General features: G+C 39.3%; 1 protein-coding gene across 2 annotated transcripts in view; it reads left to right on the forward strand.

Annotated features, from left to right (window-relative positions):
• ATRNL1 (attractin like 1) overlaps positions 1-19,469 on the forward strand; it is a 516,702-nt gene that overhangs the window by 253,341 nt on the left and 243,892 nt on the right. For both annotated transcript variants that reach the window (XM_060274774.1, XM_060274775.1), the window contains exon 26: positions 14,188-14,266. In XM_060274774.1, the coding sequence (XP_060130757.1) occupies positions 14,188-14,266 (79 nt within the window). The remainder of the gene's footprint in view (positions 1-14,187; positions 14,267-19,469) is intronic.

Below are 19,469 nucleotides of genomic sequence, written 5' to 3' on the forward strand. Positions count from 1 at the left end.
GACTCGGATGTAAGCTGGGTGTGGAATTGAGAAGGTTACATTAAACAACAGACTTGTTGTTTAAAACATCATGTCCCGCATCAACCTTTGCCCGCTCAACTCTCCTGTGGCTAGATGACTTCTAGACGACCCTCAGCAGGACCCTGACAGACTACTAAAATGTAACTCAAGACATGCTTTAAATGTATGTTGGAGATCATGAGCATGACTGTGGCAAGATACACTGGTAAAGGGCCCCCGGACGTTTAACGGTCTATTGACCCAATACCTCTCTCGCCTATTTCTTCCCTTGCTGCCACCAACCAGTAAGTCTGTGTACTGGTACACAATTGATTGGAATCCAGTCAGATGAACAGTGAACAAAACAATTAAGTTTATTTAAGTGATGATCTTACAAGCATAGAAATTATTATTGGTTTCTCAAGTACTTTTCTTTAAACTTAACCTTTAGTATTAGTTCTCCCCCTGTTCCTCCCTGGCTGGAGTTCCCTTCTTAGTACTCTTACAGATTCTGCACCACAGCTCACCTCACTAGCTTCTCTAACCCTCTCTCTATCTAAAAATCCTCTCCACCTCTCTCATCAACTCCCATCAACTCAACTCCCCTCTGACTGACTGCTTCTTCATATATATCCCTGCCTCTGCCTGGAGAGCTCCCATTGGCTATCTACCTCCCTGCAACTTAACTCTTGCTAGACCCCCAGAGGTGAAATGCCACATACCTCACCCCTTAATAAGTTTGAATCAGGAGGGTTAACTTATCACAGTTACTCTCCTGTTCAAACATCAATAGTTCAAAATACAACATTTATAACTTTTACCCTTTATCCATCCCTATTAACATTAATACATCATATCTATCTCATTTTACCTTCACCCCCTCCCTTCCAAATACATACATATACATACCATCTTTAAATGCAATCATAAAGCATACATAAATAAAACAACTTTATTATAATAAAAAAATTCCTTCAGTAGCACCTTAAAGACCAACTAAGTTTATATTTTGGTATGAGCTTTCGTGTGCATGCACACTTCTTCAGATAACTTTATTATAGTACACTTAGTCTTCTTCAGAGACCAAATAGCAAACATGCGCTGGATTATGGAGAAAGCTAGAGAGTTCCAGAAAAACGTCTACTTCTGCTTCATTGACTATGCAAAAGCCTTTGACTGTGTCGACCACAGCAAACTATGGCAAGTTCTTAAAGAAATGGGAGTGCCTGATCACCTCATCTGTCTCCTGAGAAATCTCTATGTGGGACAAGAAGCTACAGTTAGAACTGGATATGGAACAACTGATTGGTTCAAAATTGGGAAAGGAGTACGACAAGGTTGTATATTGTCTCCCTGCTTATTTAACTTATATGCAGAATTCATCATGCGAAAGGCTGGACTAGATGAATCCCAAGCCGGAATTAAGATTGCCGGAAGAAATATCAACAACCTCAGATATGCAGATGACACAACCTTGATGGCAGAAAATGAGGAGGAATTAAAGAACCTTTTAATGAGGGTGAAAGAGGAGAGCACAAAATATGGTCTGAAGCTCAACATCAAAAAAACCAAGATCATGGCCACTGGTCCCATCATCTCCTGGCAAATAGAAGGGGAAGAAATGGAGGCAGTGAGAGATTTTACTTTCTTGGGCTCCTTGATCACTGCAGATGGTGACAGCAGTCACGAAATTAAAAGACGCCTGCTTCTTGGGAGAAAAGCAATGTCAAACCTAGACAGCATCTTAAAAAGCAGAGACATCACCTTGCCGACAAAGGTCCGTATAGTTAAAGCTATGGTTTTCCCAGTAGTGATGTATGGAAGTGAGAGCTGGACCATCAAGAAGGCTGATCGCCGAAGAATTGATGCTTTTGAATTATGGTGCTGGAGGAGACTCTTGAGAGTCCCATGGACTGCAAGAAGATCAAACCTATCCATTCTTAAGGAAATCAGCCCTGAGTACTCACTGGAAGGACAGATCGTGAAGCTGAGGCTCCAATACTTTGGCCACCTCATGAGAAGAGAAGAATCCTTGGAAAATACCTTGATGTTGGGAAAGATGGAGGGCACTAGGAGAAGAGGACGACAGAGGACGAGATGGTTGGACAGTGTTCTCGAAGCTACGAACATGAGTTTGACCAAACTGCGGGAGGCAGTGCAAGACAGGAGTGCCTGGCGTGCTATGGTCCATGGGGTCACGAAGAGTCGGACACGACTAAACGACTAAACAACAAAGTCTTCTTCCTCTGGTCTCCTGGACAAATCGTCAGCCACGGTGTTCATGGACCTTTTTACAGTCTGGATTGTCAAATTAAAGTCTTGCCTTGTTCTCTTGACCTCGGGGTTCTCGATGGTTCGGTGAATGACTGGGATACAGTCCAAATTTCGGATATCAGAGGTACCGCTGTCGCTCTTGTCGGGTCCAGACGTTGACGAAGCACTCGATCTATGGTCTAGGGATGACTTTCTTTGGGTGTCAACTGGGTTTTCTTCTCTGACGTAAGCACTTGGACGCACGCAACCGTCCTCTCTTTCTCTCTTGTCTCCCTCGAGAATAGCATTCCTCTCTGGTGGGCATACTTTTAGTCTGCCTCTGGGTTTTGGAATCTTTGCTTCAGATGCAGCTGGCATTCCTCGTTTAGGACTTGTCTTTGGATTGACAGGCACTGACGTGGTTGTCTCTGCTATTTCTTTAACGATGGCTTGTTTTCCAGCCTTTCACTTCCTCCCTCTTCTAACCATCTTAGGGATAGCTGTATCATTTGATTTCTCAATATCTTCCCTAGCTTTTTCTGACAAATTCACACTTTTTGAGATTTCTAATTCTGTTACTTTTACTTCAGCTGCAACAGATATTCTATTGCGCTTAATTGACCCCCATTGCACAGTCAGCGTTCTCTTTTTGGCACCAATTTGGTCATTTCCTTCTAAGTTAGATTCTTCAGTAGTTTCCTTAAGAACTATAGGTTTGGTCTCTTTGGTTTCTTTAGAACTAATAGACTTCCTGATCACATACTCTGCTTTCTCAGCTGGTACTTGAGTAATATTGCAGCTATTTTGGACTTTGCTTACATGGCACAGGTCCTTCTGCCACTGAGTATCATTACCATTCAGACTTGTATTTGAGAGAGTAATTGTGTCAGTTACTGAAGTGAAACAATCTTTAGGCACGGATCTTGACCTACTGAGTTTTCCTGGACCACTGTTAAACTGTACCCGTCTGGGTTTGTCAGAAGTGTTCGAACCGCTCTCCTTCATATGTAATGTTTTCGTTGAACCAGGAGCATGGTATGATAAGCTTTTCCTATCCATACAACTCTTTTGAGATTGTGCTACATTAGAAGGCTCTTGTGTGGGTCCTGAGAGATAAGGATCACTCTCTAACTTGGAATCTTTTTCTTCCCCCACTTTAACTTCTTCATGCCCTTTTACTGCAGGTGAAACGCCACAATGACTTTTGGGCAAAGCCACACCCCAGCACCTCTGAGGCAGAAATGAAGCATATGGCATAAATTATTGAATTCAAATGCTGTTTTTAAAGAACAAACACAGACATCACCAGCACCAACCAAATAAACAAATACATTAAAGCTTTTAATGTGTTGTGCAACAGTTACTCATGGTTGCATGCAGTTTGTTTGTTTTTTAACAGTTCAGACTTTCAGTAACCAAAGTATTATTTCTGTAAAACTGAAAGAATGATGTGAGCGCAGGCCCTCGCAGTATATTTCCGTACTGTGGCTTAGTCCTGGAAATATGAAATAATAACCTTTTACCATGTGTAGTGTAGCTTTCACCACAGACAAGTTACAACCAGTTTCCATATCCTGGATTAAGAATGACATCTGGCACTAATCCCTTGAATAATGATCCACATGATTGTCCACTTTAAAGCATCAGGCATCGCCGCAAGGAGAAACCTCTCTCTCTCTCTCTCTCTCTCTCTCTCTCTCTCTCTCTCTCTCTCTCTCTCTCTCTCTCACACACACACACACACACACACACACACACAGCCTTTGGTGCAGATAGAGGGATAGTGCTAAGAGAGAAGGGGGTTACTTCAGACATGCACAAAGAAAGTGGACATGCTGCAGACAGGAAGAAAAGGAGACGTTACATAGAAAGGACAAAGAACTATAGGACCATAAAGACCTGCTGAGTTGCTGCCTGTTGCCATTACTGCCCAACCTATTATGATTTTCCTCCTTAGGTAGTAGCAGGTTAGGTGTTTGGTGATGGGAGGAGCCTGAATTCCAACTCCTCTGCAGTTATTGGAAAGTGGATGGCTTGAATATGAGAAGCTGTGAACAGGCAGGCCTTCAAGTGGCAGATTTGAGCCATGAGTATCTTGGGAACTGGGCTTGTACACTCCCTATAAAATAGACCATGGGGAAAGTTTGAAGAATACCTTTATTTTGAAGTGCTTTTATTATAAAATCAATTTGTTCATGTCATCCAATAAAAATACATTACACAGTGTGAACATGTTGATTTTATAATAAAAGGTTACAGGTAGGTAGCCGTGTTGGTCTGACGTAGTCAAAACAAACAAACAAACAAAAATCCTTCCAGTAGCACCTTAGAGACCAACTAAGTTTGTCATAGGTATGAGCTGTCGTGTGCATGCACACTTCTTCAGATACCTTTTATTTATAATAAAAGGATTTGTATAAAATGGCAATGTGAGCTGGTTAATATGTATGAATTGTAGTAGCATAGAGAGGAAATGCAGTAAAGCTCAAAATGTGTCAGGGCATTTTCAGAAATGAAAAGGCTATAGGATCTTGGAATTTCTTTGTCTTTTTTTCATGAGCTAGTATGTAGCTTTTGAGTTTCTTGATCGAATTTAGGATCAGCCTTCTAATGTTCATACTGCAGCTCAGGCATGACTTTAATGTCCATATAGAGGTCTAGTTTACAATGGCATGACTGCATAGCTTTCTGATTACATTTTATATTCATAAATCAATTTAAGTGAAAACAACCTACAATCAGACTGTAAAGGACAGTTTGGAAAGAACAACAGGTAACAAAATGCAGAAAGAATCTAAGGCTGCAGTCCACATACTATCTACTCGTGTGCAGTCATAATGTAGCCTTGTAGATTTCAGTGGAAATACAGTGGAAATTTGCTGCATAAAGTAGGCTGTGAGCTGTGACCAAATAGTCTGATTTAATTGGTATCTGATATAAAATATGATTGCTGATACAGAATAACACTGGACAGTTGCGCCTACCATTGTATCCTGTTCCTGGAAGCAGAGATATCTAGAGGTGATACCCTTAAATACTCACCAGAGCAAAGATAGTGAAACCAGCTGTGGAATGGTTGAAACCTGGGAGCTCAATGAACAGGGTATAGGGCATAGGCTTGGGCACTAGGGTAGCCAGGTGTCAGAAAAGAAGCTTCTTGTAGATTATCCAAGCGTAAATTATTGCATGTACTTCTTCTGATATGGAAATTTATATCCATGTGTTATTGTGAAAGGCATACTAAATGTATAATGTGAAGGACAGGGGTGCATTTCTGTTTAACACCTTGTCCTTTGGGGAACACTAGCTTCCTGAAGCATTTATATGGAATAAAATAGACATTCATTCATCCAGTCACACATTATGTTTTAAATCAGCTTCATTTCTTTGAAGAAATATAAAATATTTTATCCTTCAGCATAGGTGCAGAATGTATAAAATATGAAAGTCTTTTCCAGGAGTAGCAGAAACAGAATCACACTTAGCAGGTCAGAAGTTTTATTTATCCTATAAAGATCTATTTCTGTTTTAAAAAAATTAAACCACCCTGACTATAAATCTTTTTTTATTTCTTCTTTGAAATAGATGAAAGGAGGTACTGCAGAGTTACTAGAGTTCAAATCTAGAACTTTATTAGGCCATATACTATAAGATATTTACGGAGTATTTGCTTTCATTTGACAGCATGTTGTTAAATTATGTTAAGCACATGCTGTCAATTAAGCTTTTTCTGGCATATGATGCATCCTTTATCTCACATGGGATTAAGTACCAAAATGTATTCAGATTATGCATGATTTTCATGTGTTTGACATGATAGAGAATTTGGTAACATAAATATGTCAAATCCAGTTGAATTTCTCAAATGTAAAATCCACTGATTAGTCCTTCTGACACTTCTAGTCATATTTCTCTATGGTACTACTACTCACCAAGAAGATTGTGGCTACCAGTTATTCCCTGTAGAGGGAATGTGCCTTAGGTAGTCTCATGGGTCAACCAGCTACCAAAATGGCTCCAGGTTTACATATATGGAGCACAATCCATGCCCTCAAACTAAGGACCGGTGGGCTTTCTATGGTAGAATGGTAGATTTGTCCACCTTCCCAAGTTTTGGCTGACATTTAGTTGGGTTCAAACAAGTTGGTTTATAGGATGAAGTTACCTGTAATAACTGGTTTTTGAATGATATTACTAATCTTGTCAACTGTGGACATCTGTCCGTTGTCAGCTCTTATTGTGTTACTGTGGAATGAATACAAACAAGTATAATTGCTAAGCACAATTTATAGGGAGTAAAGTGGCTAGTGAGTGGCACTGTTCACAGAAGTATAAGCAACCAATATAAATAGACTTATATCTTCTATGCAGAACAGCAGTGTTCTCTGTGAGTTTGAAATGAATTTGGGTTTTGCTACTTAATTTGAGAATTCCACTTCAGAAGCAAAAGCACACATTATCATTTAAATGGCTTTTGATTGCACTTGCATTTTAATAGTTTATTTTATTTTATATAACCCATGTTTGAACTTTGCTTACATTTCTGGCTAAAAAGTGGTGTTTTAATGCCAGTAAAGAGGAAGGAGTTGCAAGTGAGCTAATTTTTTTTATAGATAGTCCACCTGACTATGGTTATATTAGCATAGTAATAATATGCTGAGATAGTAGCAGTTTCATGAAGATAGTAAATAGCATATAGCATTGAGCTGCCTTACAAACCAGTCCCCCTGTATGCCCTTCTGAAATCAGTCCTCCAGGAAGAACTGGAACCACATAACATTGTGCTGCCATGGCCCAAAACAGCCAAATTAGCATGCCATATTCATTTTTTCAGTTAGTTCTTGATTTCTTGCTTTGGCATGAAGGTTTATAGATAGATATCCACTGACATATCTTGAGCTCTGCTTAGATGAACAACTTCAGATGCCATGTCACTGTACCTTCTTTTCTTCACACTGCTGAATCGTACAAATTGTGAAGAGGTGATTGCTCAGCTTCAGCTGACATCCTGTTCTGTGACACTCATGCCTTGCAAATCATATTTTCAAAATAAGTGAAAGACTGTGGCTAGTTCATAGGAAATCAACCACTAAAATAATTCCTGATGAGCAAAATATCAATCACACCTTATTATTCTAGTTGGCTCCACAAAGTGCAGGAATCCTGTTCACGTGTATATCTGATTTGCTTCCCCAATTAAATATGTTGCTGAAGTCTGTAATTACTTGATTTAAATATGAATTTGCCTGCCTACAATGCTCACATATATTATGAGTTGAGTGCCATTTCCTCAAGGAGATAATCTCCAACCTGGAATAGTAAATGAAATTCTGCACATGTATAATTAACATTAAAGCTGAACAAACTGCTTGGTAGGTGCATAAAAAAAAACTTTTAAAATATTAACCTCTTAATCTAAAGGAAGCACTTTGTTTACTGTTTTGAAGTATATGTGACCATAGAAACTAGTTAAGCAGCATTTTGTTTGGCGAGTATCTTCTTTATTTAGGTTGACCAATTATTTTGATTATTTCTTGTAAACTTTGTAAAAGTGGGCTGTTGTCTTTAATTCATCTCTTCCTAAGTAACTTTCCATAATGGCTTGTGCTGTAAAATGGGTGCCAGGGAGATGAAATCAAACTACTATTCCTGAGAGGCAAAATAATAATGCCTCTCAACATGCATGTGCAAACATCATAAGCTAGAGAGAACTCTCAGCAAACATTAATTTTTCACCCCAAGAGTCATCTGAAATTTTCATATATAAAAAGCCAATTCTAAATTGAAGAATGGGGAATTTGCGTTTCACTATTCCCAATGCCATTGTCTGTTGGAAAATTCAGGGCAGACTATAATTAGTTGTTCTTCACACAATGCATAGACTTTGGAATTTGCTACTGTAAGATATAGTTACCGTAATGTTTGTCAGTTTACCTTTTTCATTCCATCACAGAAAAAAACCTCTGCAAGTTGATTTGTTGATTTGCAGCAGAGCTTACATATTTTCTAGTTGAAAATATTGACAGGCCTGTTTCCTGTTCTTGTGCTGTGCAAGATGCATACTGTTGAAATCTCTGTAGAATTTATTCACAAGATTGAATGAGATGATAAAAATGATTCAATTCCTCGATCAGAATTAGGTGTTGTGTTCTTTAAGCAGAAAAGCAAATTTGAGAAATTCCAACATGCATCGAGGAAGAGCAACATGTCCATGAAGTCAGATTCCTCCATTTCAATCTTGCTGAGCTGTATCTTTGTGTTGATTTTTGGCAAATCATGGTCTCAACTACACTCTCATATAAATGATTAAATGACAAGCAGTGATTTTTGTGTGTGTCACCGCTGCCAAATCTGGCTTTGCCAGATTTAAAAGCCTCTATTGTTTGGAAGCTGAACAACCCACAATGATGCAAACGTAGTCCTGGTAGACCTAGGTCTGAGTTGAGTCTAGACATATGGCCAGATTTTTTTGGATGTCAAGAGAGACAGTCTCAGAAATTGCAAGGCCTCCTCCTGCTGACTTCAAGGAAGGGAGATGGTGTAGTCTCCGTGATTAACACAGTAACAAAGTCACAGCAACTACATATGTGCTTCACATCCCCATTCTGTTTGTCCTTGTCCTGAGCCACCTGGTGGAAAGTCCCACTGGAGTGAACAATACCACAGTAGATACTAGTGCACAGTCTGGCAGGGCAAAGTCCAAGGTCTAATCAGGCCTGGTTCCTGTCCCTGCAGCTGATCCAGGGGTCAGGGCACCTGGAGGTCAGTCCCACACATGCATAGTCACAAAGAGCTTCATAGAACATCCAAGCCATGGTCCAACCAACATGGGAAGTTGAGCAGACATTAGTTCTGCTTCCACTTAATGCATGCTGACTGCAACATCTGGGCTAGTTGAAGCATGAAACCCACACCTCTTCTGAGCCTACTCCACCTGAGAAATCACACACCGCCTTCCATAGCTAGCAATACCCCCCCCCCCCGGTCAGCTAGTGAGCTGGGCCGTGGGCTCCTGCCTGCCTATGCCTCTGCCTCTGCCTCCTAGAACATCCCTCCAGCTCCTCTCTATGTCTCAGAGCCAACCATGGTTTCTGCTGTTGTTTCCTGTGCACTGACCCCCATCCCCTTGCCATCCTCCAGCACCTTGTGAGTATTTCCTACACCAACCTTTCCTTCCCAGTCCCAGCTACACCCTTTGCCAGGATCTTCTTCCTCCTCTTCCTTCTCCCTGTTGCCCTGCCAATTCATGACAGTCCTACTCAATCAGTTGTGAAATGTGATATCATGCTCAGGTAATCTATACTGTCGTTGGAGATTCTATTAGATCATGTTGCTGGTAATTCTGATTTGAGTTGGTCCTATAATTTAATTAAGCTGCATGGTCCACACAGCATTTTATTTTTATGAAGTAGGTGTTTCTGTACCTTAACAGCTCAGCTATGTTGAAAGGAGAGGTATTGACCAGCTGTTTGTCTGCTGGTTCCACATTAAGACTTGAAGGAGATGCTGAGTTTTGGAAAGCAGGTGCATGGAATCTGATCCACCAATAAGAGGAGACCTTTTAAGCAGCTGAAAATTGTTTAAGAATTAGTTCATTCCCTTGGCTATTGTAGCAGAAGCATCTTTTCTCAGCCAGCAGTGAGATAACGATGTTACATTCCTGGGCTTTTTACTTCCAGTACTTTACACATCAGTCATGATATAATCTGCTTCCAAACTACTACCAGTAGCTGTGATTCACTCACTCTGCTTCTGTCATCAACAATTCCCTCCAAGATTCTTCACATTCCCAGCTCCAGAAAATCCAAGCATAAAATAAATGAGAATCAATTAAGATTGTTTGTGAGGTGAAATATCCTTTCTTATCCTTTCACATAGAATCCCTTTGCATGCATGCAAGTTACAAACAGTTTAGGAAGTCCAGATTGCAGCTGCTGCTGCTGTTTTCACAGCAAGGATAAGCTAGTTTATGATAATTATTTAATCACGTTAGAGCGCTTTTCATATATTAAGTATTTTTATAATACTGATCCAGGTTAGCATTCACAACAAAGTCAAACTGAGGCTGAACGGGTAACAAATTCAAGATCATCTAACAACTTTATTATCTCTAATACATTTACAGCAATACTTGTATACAGATAAATTGAGAAAGTAGTGTCTCTGACACTAAGTTTTACTGACGTTTATACTAGCACCAAACCTTCAACATAATGTCCTCTAAGTTGCAGTTATTTTGATATTTCTATATAAATCAAATAGAATGGAATGTATAAAATGTTTGAAAATATAGTTATACATTGATCAAACTAATACAAAAAGCCTTGGAAGCATATGAAATATTTTATGCATGGAAAGATATGCAGCCATTTATGAATAAAAAATATTTTCCAAATAAAAAGGCTCATAGGTTAATGTTAGGACATTTGATTTTCTGTTAGTATTTTATCTGACCTTTCCTGAATTTGTAATGTTCATTACTCAAGTATATTTATACAAATAATTGTTGTGAAGTGTGTCTGTGTCTGTACAGGCACATAAATATTTTAAACTGGCATAATTAAACATGAATACTAATTCAGTTGCAATGGGCAAGTGATCTATAACAGCTGGAATTCATTACAGCCTTGAGTAACAATACTGCATGCTGTCTGCTGAGGAAATATAGTGATAATGAATAGAGTTCTACCATATATCTTGTTTTTTACCCCTCATTAGCATACCAGAGCAGAATATGCTGTCATTATAGTTATGAAATGCTTTGAAAGCACATATAGTAAACTAAAAAGGGAAACCAATGATTGAACACTTTTGCTTTTGATCAGGAAATGGCAGCACCAAATTGTTAACTAATGTGCTTATTATTAAGTATTCTGGTGGTTTGCTGCAGTTTTGTGCATTGAATGATACATGTGCTATTCTGAACGTATCCTAGTGATAAACATAAAATATAATCAATGCAAGTTTCAGCATTTGTTTCAAAGGATGATAAGTTGAAACTATCTCCATCACTTCTATTGCTTGCAAATAAAGCATCCTATCACTTCTTTATTTTATTTGTTTAAGGCATTTGTATACTGCTTAATGTCGCAGATTTCTAAGCTGTGTACATATTTTAAAAATACAGATATGAACAGTTAAAATTTATCATAAAACAGAAGATTGCTTCAAAATGTTTGCTGAAATAAGAAAGTCTTCATCTAGTGCTGGAACTTCAGCAGGGAGAGAGTCTTGTCAATCTCACTTAGAAGGTGCTAGGGTAACACAACAAAGAGTCTATGGCATTAATGTTAAGATGATGATTGATAGCCATGTGTATTTGGGAATCCCTCTGTGAAACCATCACCCACCTGGTTGCCAAAACACACTCTCCCCAAATGATCTTTAGGTGGAGTCAAACCAAGCACTGCCCAGTGTGCATAGCTGAATCCTTCCAGGGTAGAAGTATGCAAGACATAGATTATAGAAAAAGAAAGTATTTATTGTAAATGTGGTTTTAACAATAAAGCACAGCATGCAGGTGCAGATAAAAGGTTCATCCAAATAAGTTGTACTCTGAGTTTGCCTATTGAAATTAATGGATCATGGTCATATTTATTATTTTTATTTATTAAATTTCTATTCCTCCCCAAAATCACAGGGTGGTTTGCAATATAAAAATGCATAACATAGTAACAAACAAAGGTAAGGTAAAAGGCAAAGGGACCCCTGACCATTAGGTCCAGTCGTGACCGACTCTGGGGTTGCGCGCTCATCTCGCATTCTTGGCCGAGGGAGCCGGCGTATAGCTTCCAGGTCATGTGGCCAGCATGACAAAGCCGCTTCTGGCAAACCAGAGCAGCACATGGAAACACCGTTTACCTTCCCGCTGTAGCGGTTCCTATTTATCTACTTGCATTTTGACGTGCTTTCGAACTGCTAGGTTGGCAGGAGCTGGGACCAAGCAACGGGAGCTCACCCCGTCACAGGGATTCGAACCGCCGACCTTCTGGTCAGCAAGCCCTAGGCTCAGTGGTTTAACCACAGCGCCACCTGGGCATTCATTAATTCAAAATAGTTGTTAATTCAATGGGTCTACTCTGAGTAAAGCCTAGTGGACTACCACCTATACACTGGCTTGTTTTTAATAACAATAGGAAAAGTTTTTTTCAGTCACATCAAACACTCTATAGTTAAGTAATAAATTCCTGTGGTGTGTTGGAACCTCTATGCATGACCAGAAGTGCTCACATACAATAGTATTAGGGAAACTGCATTAATTGCAAGTTGGTGTGCAATTCCAAAATGTGAGCCATGGGATTTATATTCTCTAGCAGAATTTTGGCATCCATATTTTAAGGAAATTACGTTGTGATTTGTGAATGTAATTCAGAGTCCGTCCAAGTGTCCCTATTTTCCAGGGATAGTCCTGGATTTACAGATTTCTGATTTGATCCCAGAATGTCCCACTTTTCATTAGGACATCCCTATGTTCATCTGAAAATGTTGGAGGGTATGGAATTATGTGACCCCCAAGCCAAGGCGATAAGAAACTATAAAACCTTTAGAAGACATCTGAAGGTAGCTCTATATAGGGAAGATTTTTAATGTTTAATATTTCATTATGTTTTTATATTTGTTGGAAGCTACCCAGAATGCTTGGGGCAACCCAGCCAGAATGCTTATTGTCACAAGCCAGAGTCCACAAGGGAAGGCATCAGAGGAAAGACACTAAGGACCATGAACATAAACCTTTCTCCAATTGCTCCCATTTCCCAGGATATAAATTACAAATACTGTAACTGAAAAAAGGGGAAAACTCCCCAATAATTTTGAGGCATCTCAACTTGTACATTTTCTTTCCTCCTATCAGTAATTGCAGTTCTATGAAAACTGGTTTTGCTGAAGTGCTGTTCTTTACAGAAGTGTAACAGAACAATTTTATTTTAAATGCTGTTCACAGCATTTCACACAGTGCACTGAAACTAGTATTGCTTGATTTACCAACCCAAGCAATCTAAGAAATTAATATCTTGAACATCTAAAACCCCTGAATACTGTGAAACTACAGGAACTCAAAAGCATGAAAGCATTGGGAGCCTAAGAACAAAAAAGTAATTTAACCCACTTTTTATATTAATGCAAACTTAATTTCACTGTTGATATTTATCTACTGTACTTTTGAAAGTATTTTGGTGGTGGGGAATCCAATAATCAACCCCAAGTGAGACAGTAATAGCCTAAAAGTATATGACATATGAACATCTGACTCTTTTCTCTCTGTGAGAACTTTGTGATTCTCTGTAACAGCAGTTTTCTAAGAATCAGGCTTGAATTGCTGCTGGTAGGAAAGGTCCCTCCACTTGATTTGCCCCATTGCAGTTTCCCTTTATTTAGCTTTCTCTGAAAAACTGGTTTTGTTTTATTTACGTTGCAAACTGCCTTAGGATTTTTAGTTATAAAGGGTGGTAGCATATGTAATGCTGTAAATAAATACAAAATGTCCTTGAATATTTCCCAAAAAGTTTCAGTGGGGATAAAAATTAGTTGTCAGGAGTGCATGGTAAGAAGGCACTTTCCCTCAACTTTGGTTTCAGTACAAAAGGATTGTGATTTATTATTGTTGTAAACTTCCTTGGTCATTTGTAGTGATGGAAAGCAATGCAGAAAATCTGCCAGTAAATAAATGCAAGTTTTTGCTGTGCTGTTGACCACCATAATATTTGACCAAATTACAGCTTCTGGAATGCAAATTGGATAAGTGGCATTTGTTATCAGACACCAAGAGAACTAGGGATTGGTGGACTATGTTTTTGTTTCGTTGCTAGTTCGCCTATGTTAGAATACGCTCTCCAGTCTTATTGCCTTCATGCCATCAAATGTCAATGCTTTTCAGAAAAGGTAGTGCAAAAGCACTCTAATCTCTCATTCATTTTTCATGTTTTACTTTTGCAGCTGTTTCTTGTCGCTGTTGCTGGTCGCTGCTGTGGTCTGGAAAATCAAACAAACCTGCTGGGCTTCTCGACGAAGAGAGGTAATGTATCAGTAACACTGCAAATACTATGATGGGGTTTTTTTTTGTCTCAGAGCTGCAGGTGAACATGCAACCTGCTTGTCACACATGGGAAATTAAGCTAAGTCTTTTCACACATAACATTTTTCTTCTTGCCATATTCAGGCAGTACAGGATAATCTACTTTCTTTGCTTAGATAAACGTGGTTAGTTTACTACAAGTTTGACCTATGAAAAAATTGTGCTGCTACTTTTTTACATCCCCTTTGTAAACAATAAATCAAAAATATCTGTTAAGGGTAAGCGGCAATTTTTCAAAGTTGTCCAAGGTCAGATTAGTTTGATATTTGCTGTGTTTTCATATATTTGGTGTACCCTGTCCACAACTGCTCTTTCTACATGTGCACCTGGATATTTTGCCCCTTTTCCTTGGCTTGTTTAGAGGGCAGGTAGGAGCACCTAACTTTAAAAAGCAAACATAGCTTTGGATTTGCCCCACCTCTCCCTCTGCCTAGTTTTGCATACATGAAGTGATGCACAGTGCTGTAATGGTGCCTGCTGTATTAAGCTTGAAAATAAGAAGTTGAAATACCTTTAGATGGCACGCTCGATTCTTCTTTCTTTGCACTTACAGCCATAGCTTCGCTTCAAGCTGCAGCTGCAAAAGAGGACACTGTGGTCACAGCTTGATTAAAATAAAATAAAAATCATCATTTGCATCCACAGATTAAATTGGGTTGGATCTTTTAAGACTCAATGAGCATTTGCATGACAGTATAATAGTACTGAATAAATTACATGGTGATTTAAAAATGTTGCTCTGAGAAACTTCAAAATCACTGTGATAAGAATAAATGTTTTACCGGCTAAGCTGATCTTAGAAATATGTCACTCTTGCAGCCATCAAGGCTTCCATGTCAAACTTTCAGACATAATGACTTGGATACAAAGAAATACTTGTGCACATGTATCCAGTCCATTTATTAGTAAGAGATATCGGGTTGGAATTGTGAGCACAACTCTGCTCATGAAATTATGCTTTCTTGACTCCTCTCATCTACTGCAGCCACTTTGACCTCCCAAAAGCCACGCCTGAGCATAGCTGCCAAGTCCCGGTTAGAAAAATATGGGATCAGCAGCGCCGGTACCGGAAGTTGCTTCTACGCAACATGCGAAGAAGCAACTTCCGGTGCCGGCACTGCCCGATTTCCTGTGCCCAGACATGGGCAGAGCGGCACTGGAAGAAATCCGGGGGAATTACGGGATATATCGCCATTTGGGATGACAGCGGGAAATGGCTTTAAAAACAGGGGTTTCCCGGGGAAAACGGGAGACTTGGCAGCTATGTGCCTGAGGCCCTCTCCAGAGGAATGACATGGGGTGGGGCACAGACAGCTTCATGGGGGTGGGATTCAGGAGGATTCCTTGTGTGAACAGAAGTGCTTTTCAACTGGTGCATAGTCACACCAATATGCAAAGTAATTCATGTATAATTATTCATAAGCGGGGGGGGTGTCAATGGAAATTCAATATTGATATATCTTCTGAATATTATATAACATTAGGATAAAATTGTGCAAATAGTTACTTATCAGAGACTAAATAGTTACTTCAAGGTACCCCAATTTATTGCTTAGCTATCTTGCTTCTTAAAATAGCTTGATATATTTTGTAACCTTCCTGAAAACCTCTGATAGGTCATTATTGACTGTAGAATGATAGTGATGTCATCTGGCCATTATCTTAATTACTTTAATTATGCCAATTTATAACGTTATTTTAATTGGGAGGTGGGAAAATTATTACTATTCCAGAGTCATAGGAAAAATATTTAATTGCAAAGAAATTGATTTAACTACGATGTAGCTGTTGAGACTTCCATTGTACTGTTGTTTGTTAAACTTTTGCACAAAACATAGCACACATGCACTCCAAAAAGATTAGGTATGAAACATGTTTTGAAAACTCTTTCATGTACACATTCCTTTTGTTCTTAAATACAGAGCAGAATGATACAGACTTGCATGTGTCAACCTTTTGCGTAAAAGGGGCATCCTTTTATATCTACAAACTGAAGATTGTAGCGTATATGCTCTGCACATGAGGAACACATGAAAGAGTGTACAGCTGGACTGTGTCTTTTGCTCCCCCCTTGACATCACATTGCCTTTTCAACATCTATGCATTGCACACAGTTGTATGCAGAGAAAGTCCAACATGGGAGCTCCTGCTCATGAGTAGAGGCTCTTCATAATCAAGTGCTCCTGCTCTGGACTTTGCATGTAACTGCATGCAACATAAGTCACATAATACTATACTATGTGTAAGGAGAATGGTTTGAAATGCAAAAGCTAATTAAAACTAATCTAATCTTATATTCTATTCTATTAAGGCACAGGAAAAAATACCAGAGCGAACATTCTGATTATTTGAACAAACCATTATTTTTATCCATGCTTATACACAAATCACTTATGCAGCATGACTTAATATATTTGGTTAGAATTAATATGACAGAGAGCTAAAACACAACCTCTGTCAATTATTCTAAACAGTTCTTTCTGCCAGTAGAGATATTGGATTATTATTTTTTAAAGTACCGGTAAACATTGTTAATATCATGTTGTCTTGCTATTTGTGGTTAAATACATGTCAGAGATTTGGGTAATGATTGTGTCCAAGTGTTTACTAATCCTGAATGGTTGGATTCAGTTCCTATTCTATTCAAAGGGACCCAAGTTTCACTGATTTTAAAATGGACTTAAGTTCAGCAAATTTACATCATATTTTTCTATGCATGTGTCCATGGAAGTTAGTTCCATTATGTTTAGAGGTGCTTACTTCTTTGTAGGCCAAGTCCAGTGAAGCTGTGGGTGGGGGAGTATGCTGTAAATAACAACATATAGCCAGGTGTTGGATTGAAATTAGCTCACAACTTTATTGATTACAGCAGAATAGATTTGGCGTAGGCGTTGGTCATATATCCATTAATAAACCAGCCCACTTACTGACTGGCTGATACGTTGTTCACTAAAAGACAGGGGTTGGCTGATGCTGGGGTACCTCATGGCATTAACCATTTTGGGTAGGCCTCATTCAGCCACTGGTAGAGGATGCTCTGGTCCTTCAGCCCCCAAGCTAGGCTTCTGAAAAGAGAATGCTACCCTCCAGGGTCACTTAAGGGGATTCCCATACATATGGGATGGGTAGAGTGCCTCTTCCGCCTAAGGATCCAGCCAGTGCCCTTCCCATCTTCATAAGTTGTGATGATTGTTATGAGGTAGGTGGAAACCCCCCATAATTAAAGCCAGTTTGTATGTAGGCAAAATTCCTCCCAGCCCTAAAATGAGCAACAGTCCATAGCAACGTCATTGGTCAACAGACTCATTTCTGCAGAAGAGTCAGAGGTTTTTTAATAGAGGGTGAGTGGGAGGGAAAGTCTGCCAATACTGAGGTAGGGATGCAGGACCCACCTTTAATAACCAAGGAGTGGACCAGAGGGCAGTCTATTTTCTTGCTACTTCATTTGAAGGATGGGCTGTGCCTGTCTCAGGCACTGTGTGCAGATGTAAGGTCTCATGAGCCAAACTAGAAGCTATATTAAGCTTATCATTGGTGCCTGTCAATAGCAGGATGTTCACAGATGGACATGCTTGAAAGCCTTCTCACAATCAAGGACCCTCATTTGCATTTCATATTAAGGCACAGTGCCCCCAAACCACTGTAGTTGCTGCTGCATCCTGCTTCTGGTTGCTATATGCTCCAAGCCCATTTCCTTCATGTCTTTCTACAGTGCTGGGCAGGCTCTTAGGCTGAATGGTGTAGAAGGCATTGTAAATCACTCAATGAGGGAATGGAGCACAACTGGTGAGAGCTGTGGCCTTGAAAGAGTCTTGAGGGCTGTATAGTGAGCCTAAAGTTCCTCACCCCTGTTCACATAATCAAATAACTATTTTTCTCGAGTAAATGTTATTTCCATTTTTATGAACAAAATATTTTGTATGTGGGAAGTGTCTGTGGAATTAATGCTAGCATTGTTCCTGGTGTTCTGCTCCCCATTTGAGGTAACATTGGGAGTTGGTCACCAAAATTATGTCTGCCTTCAAAGGTGAATAATCTCTAGTTTATGAATTATTTTTGTTAAGGTTCTGCATTAACTAATCCACCTCATCAGTACTTGAAACAGAACTGCTTTGAAATGCAATGGCCCTGTGCCTCCTCATTAATGACAATTTTACATTCTGTTGGAATTGGGCATTTATACATCCATTGCAAAAGTTGAGGCAAGTAATTAGCCAGAGGTTCAGCAGCTTTTTAGTGAAGAGACTTTTAAGTGGTGGTGTTATAAGTGAATGCTTTCTTCTTTATAGGTCTCTTATGCATAAGTGGAGGCTTTGATGTTATTGACGTTGAATATTATGTTGTTTAGTCGTTTAGTCGTGTCCGACTCTTCGTGACCCCATGGATGCCTGGTTTAGTATATTCAAATATACCGGTAGTTCCTTTATGAGCTTCTGCTTTGCATTTCTTTGCTAGCTGGCTGTACCCAAACCAATCTCAACTCTTTCCTTCCTCACCTGTGTCCTCACAGAACTGCTGAAGCTGTAAGTCAAGGTAGAAATTCCAGCTCAACTAGCGCCAAGCAAGGTGTTTTTGTATAATGGAGTAAACATGCATAACAAGTCTAAAAAGAGTCAGAGCAACATCCTTCCCAGATAATAACAGCCATTTTAGCCGAACAGATGGCCAGGTGGCGATATAATGCTTTGTTAACTTTGTAGCAAGGGCATAAAATGGATCCCCCCCCTCACTTTATCATCATCAAAAATAAAAGGGGAAGCTGGGGAGAGAAAAGCATACCCTTAGAGCTGTTTATAATTCAGAGTTCATCTGCTGGGTAAGATTGTTCTTTTTGCACAAATCTCTCATAAACCTAAAAAACTTTATGAGAATCTACTTACTGTATAAGACTTTTCCCATTAACCTCTTGTTGGGAGGCATTAACAATTCTATATAACAGAAAATGGCAAGTACAAATAAACATTTAGATAATATTTCTAGTGTCATTCCCCCAAAATGGCACACAACACATTGTTTTATTGCAATACTTTCTTGCTGAGTTAAGGATTTTTGTGTCAATACAATGGAGAGAATGGTGTTGGTCCAGTTAGAGAGTCTGAGTAACCTCTTCCTTTCTGATGTTACAGGAGTTTTCAATAGAGTT

The sequence above is a fragment of the Zootoca vivipara genome, chromosome 5, assembly GCF_963506605.1.
Source record: "Zootoca vivipara chromosome 5, rZooViv1.1, whole genome shotgun sequence".
NCBI classification, from domain to species: domain Eukaryota; kingdom Metazoa; phylum Chordata; class Lepidosauria; order Squamata; family Lacertidae; genus Zootoca; species Zootoca vivipara.